General features: G+C 42.6%; 1 protein-coding gene across 1 annotated transcript in view; it reads left to right on the top strand.

Moving 5' to 3' along the window:
- The first annotated feature begins 568 nt into the window (after positions 1-568).
- The window catches only part of LOC306794469 (vasoactive intestinal polypeptide receptor 2-like), a 24,715-nt gene continuing 20,645 nt past the window's right edge, over positions 569-4,638 (top strand). The window contains exon 1 of the mRNA XM_079292545.1: positions 569-707. Within this exon, the coding sequence (XP_079148671.1) occupies positions 651-707 (57 nt within the window). The 5' untranslated portion in view covers positions 569-650. The remainder of the gene's footprint in view (positions 708-4,638) is intronic.

Here is a 4,638-nt window from a genome sequence, read left to right as displayed (position 1 = left end):
TCCGTCTGTTCTGAATGAGTGAAGTGATTTTGTTGATTCTTACATGTTTGTTCAATAAAGTTGGGGTTTCGTTTGGTGGTGGGACCGCTGGAGCCAAACTCCAGGACCCTCTGGGGGCCCGAGGGCCAGAGTTTGAGACCCAAACATCACGTTTAATTGTCCGGAGCAGTGACTTCAGCCGCGCGGTGTCGCTGCTGTTAAAACACACTCAGGAAGCTCCCGCAGGTCGGCGGGAGCGCGCAATGAGTCCGGGGTGTCCCGGGGGACGATGTGTGGCGGGGACGCGCGCTCGTTAGAGAGTGAACGGAGAGAGAACCGGAGCAGCGCGTCACTGTAGCTCCGCTCACCGGAGAGTCCCGGTTCTTCACTCTCGTCCGGTTGGTCTGTTGGAGTTTTCATGTTGGGATGTTTGTTCTGCTTTTTCTTTTTACAAACACTGAACTCTTCTTGGGAGACGTAAAGATCTGATCCGTGCGTAAAGCTGCTGACACCAACGGGCCAAAAAAGAAACACGTGATTTCTTCGCGTTAAAAGTACAAACTTTCACAGAGTTCCGTTCGGTGGCGTCTCGCTGCGGCGCACGTGCTTCCTGCTGAGGATGTCCAACAGGTGAGCTGCTGTCCAGGTGAACCGGAGGACATGAGTCCAGGATGGCCTTTACGCACCGGCTCGCTCTGCTCCTGCTCGGCTTCACCTTCATCCACACGGTCAGTCCCTTCTTCTTCTTAATATGAATATTATCACTGTTATTCAAGTGATTATCTCATAAAAACACTGTTATTCTTATTTAAATATGAGTTATATTCATAAGAACGCAGCTGATATTGTTTATATTGGTGTTCAGGGTGCGTTCATGACATCTGCGTCTCTAAATATTTAGTTGTAATCTGCTTAATATCATAATTAGGCCACAACGTTCCAAAAATAGACACAAAGTGAGATTATACAGTGACCTTTATTTATTTATGTCCTCTAATATTCCCACTGAGAGTGTTATGTTTCTGTATTTTAAGACCCACAGCTTTCAGTCACCACATTCTCTCATAAGTATATTTTCTAATCTTTGCTGCTTTCAGCGTCATTAAATGAAACGCGACTGTAAATGAGCTCAAACAGCAGCAGCTCTCGTTCCACTCAAATCATCTCATTCTAGATTCACTTCCTGTTTGCTGGTTGTTGTTTTAATGTTCAGGTCTGTGTTTAGACTCTGTGTCTGGACCTCCAGTGTGTTGATATATGTAAAGTATATGTAGTTTATGTACTTCATGTAGTTTATATGGAACAGAAGGTATCTGCTGTGAGAGGAGCTCAACATGCAGAGATTAGAGGTTTTAGAGATCAGTGACTCATTTAGGATTTCATTCCTGAAGAAAAACAACAACAACAAATACAATGTTGTGTCTTTTGAACTCAAATCTTGATGCACGTTTACAAACAGAAGAGTGTCAGGTGTGTTTTGTAGTTTTCTGTTGTGTTTTGTAGTTTTCAGTTGTGTTTTGTAGTTTTCTGTTGTGTTTTGTAGTTTTCTGTTGTGTTTTGTAGTTTTCTGTTGTGTTTTGTAGTTTTCAGTTGTGTTTTGTAGTTTTCAGTTGTGTTTTGTAGTTTTCTGTTGTGTTTTGTAGTTTTCAGTTGTGTTTTGTAGTTTTCTGTTGTGTTTTGTAGTTTTCAGTTGTGTTTTGTAGTTTTCTGTTGTGTTTTGTAGTTTTCAGTTGTGTTTTGTAGTTTTCTGTTGTGTTTTGTAGTTTTCTGTTGTGTTTTGTAGTTTTCTAACTGGTATTTTAAATTCTAGTTCTGCATACAAAGAACATAAAGCTTGTTTTGATTTAAGGTCACCATTTTAGTTTGAACATCTTTTCCCTTTTTATTTCTTTTAAAGTTGGAATGAAAGTCTTTCATATTTTTGCACATTTCCCCCCCAAACTTCAGCCGTGCGTGTTTGTTGAAAACGTTGAGCTCTCCGTCGGAAGTCAAACGTTGTGTTGCCTTCAGGGAACATGTGACAGCAGCACAAAGAGGACGCAGGACTTCAGCTTTTATAAGTTCCCTCTGTGCCGTCCTGCAGCCTCAGAAACTTCACACAAAATCACATTTCAATCCATTTCTCTCCTTTGAGAATATATCTGCTTCACTTCCTGTCTGCTGGACGGCACAAGAGAAGCGTGTCGGCTGTGTTTCAGTCGATTCTGCTTCCTTTCATGATCTCGCTGCACTGAGCTCATTGTGATATTAAAACACATTGAAGAGCAGCGAGTTCATCACCTTTTGTTTGGATTCAAGCTGAACTGTGAGTCGCTGATTTAATCCTCGTTTGTTTAAAGTACTTTAAAGCTGCAGACGACTCAGCAGACAAACTGCTGACGTTCAGCATGAAGGTCGTGCAGAGAGACAGCAGTGAACTCTTGTGTTGCGTTTAAAGAGGAAACCAGCGAGCAGACTTTAGTTCCTTCCTGTGTTGCCGCTGAGATCCGCTGAAGTTCGTCGCTGCGGCTCAAGTTAAAAGTTCAGCTCATGAGAATCCTTCATGTTCTTTGTGTGCGACGTTTAAAAGTTCCCGTTCATGTTGCACTGAGCTTTATTCAATGACACGCAGGTGAGAAGGTGTGAAGGAGAAACCTGTGACACTAATGTGCTCGAGAAGTTACAATTCTTTCATATTTCGGCGAGAAGCTGAAATGAAGTCACAGAGATGCTCCTGAAACAATAATCTAAAGTTCAGTCCCGTTTTCTCTCCATGGAATCTCCAACATTGATGCAGCATTTGCATGATTAACACCTGTTGACCTGACCAGTGTGCTCTCTCTCCCAATGCATGCTGGGATATGCTCCCCCATACGCACGAGTGATCATATACAAGTACATGAGACGCATTGATATGTTGCTTCTAACCGGTGAATTGATATCAGACTGCTGCGTCTGTTTCTCCTTCTCAGAGTCAAACATGAGCTCATGACATGAGGCTCACAGTCCGAGGACATCGACACCGCTGCCGTCCGTCATTCATAAACATCCATAAATCGACTTGGTAATCATAGAAAAGACGCTCTTCAGAGCTGCAGAAGTTGCCTGAGAATGATCTGGTTTTGAAGTTTCCTTCAGTATCAAAGTAACACAGTGATCGTTGTCTGTTCATCCGTCTCTGCAAACAGGAGTCGACGATTCGGCATATTTTTAATGGCGCTAATTATCCAAAATGTGAACAAATGTAACGTCAAAGTAACGGAGCTCAAGCTGCCAGGAAACTCACCGCATTCTACTTCCTGTTTATGTCCCTAAAGCATTATTGGAACTAAAGTTTCATCATTTTTAACAAATAGAGAGTCCAGAACAATAAAACAGATTAATAATAATCAAATCTATTAATATCAACTTTTATGTAGCTGCACTTGGGGCACTGTTGTCTCGATGTTGTCCCATATATAGTACTGTACCACTACTAGTACTGGTAGATGGTATTTTTGATTTCCGTCGGTGTAATCTGCGGTTTGAGGTCAGACGAGGTTCAGGATTACGAAGTGGAACAAAGGTTTCATCCGTTCTGGATCTGTGTGTATGAAGTCATTATTGTTGGATTAAATAATTAAAACGGTTCATCCTCTCTGTTTATAGTTTCTGTTTTGAGAAGAATGATTCATGCAATACTTTCAGATCTGAGATGTTTGTTTGTTTGAAGGAAAATAAAACCACGTGTTTGTAACGATTTACGTCTCATAGGAACCAATGTGTTTTGAGCTCAGAGCCACAGACAGGAAGTCAGACAGGATTGAGAGACGGACTGATTACTAATTCGTGGGTCATTTATGTTGTTTACCTGTTTGTTTATTTAGCCGAAGTGTTTGTGTTTTCGTTGTTTTCTCAATAATAACAATCGGACATTAAACATTCTTTAAAAAGCCTCAACGGGTGTGATGGTGTTGAGGTGATGTTTGATTGGTCGATGTGATCGTCTGCAAGCGACGACTCAATGGACAGACGAGAAATAACAAAAGCTTGAGGGGTGTGTGTGTGTGTGTGAGTGTGTGTGTGTGAGTGTGTGTGTGTGAGAGAGAGAGAGATGTATAAACACACTGACAGGTCTGAAAAACGTCAGAGCGGCAGTGAATCTCAATGTAAACAGACCTCCCACACACACACACACACGCACACACACACACACACACACACGCGCGCGCACACACACACACACACACACACACACACACAGTATATCAATGAAGTCAAGTTGACACACCCTGTATTTAGTTTGAGTGTTTCTCGTTGTGTTCACGCTGCCCTTTGTTTACACCTTCGTTTGAGGAGTCTCCTTCAGCTGTACCAGGACACACACACACACACACACAGACACACACACACAGAGACACACACACACACAGAGACACACAGAGACACACACACACACAGACACACACACACAGAGACACACACACACACACAGACACACACACACACAGACACACACACACACACACACACAGAGACACACACACACACACAGACACACACACACACAGACACACAGACACACACACACACACAGATTTCCGAGAAAGAAAATATATTTTTTCTCGGGGAACCACATTGCTTCACTCTGCAAGGCTTCACCAACAAGGCCCGAGTACGCTATGCTACCTCATAGCATCA

This window comes from Melanostigma gelatinosum, assembly GCF_949748355.1.
Source record: "Melanostigma gelatinosum genome assembly, chromosome: 20".
Classification (NCBI taxonomy): domain Eukaryota; kingdom Metazoa; phylum Chordata; class Actinopteri; order Perciformes; family Zoarcidae; genus Melanostigma; species Melanostigma gelatinosum.
The sequence above is the reverse complement of the archived record's forward strand: the minus strand, read 5'-3'. Positions and strand labels throughout refer to the sequence as shown.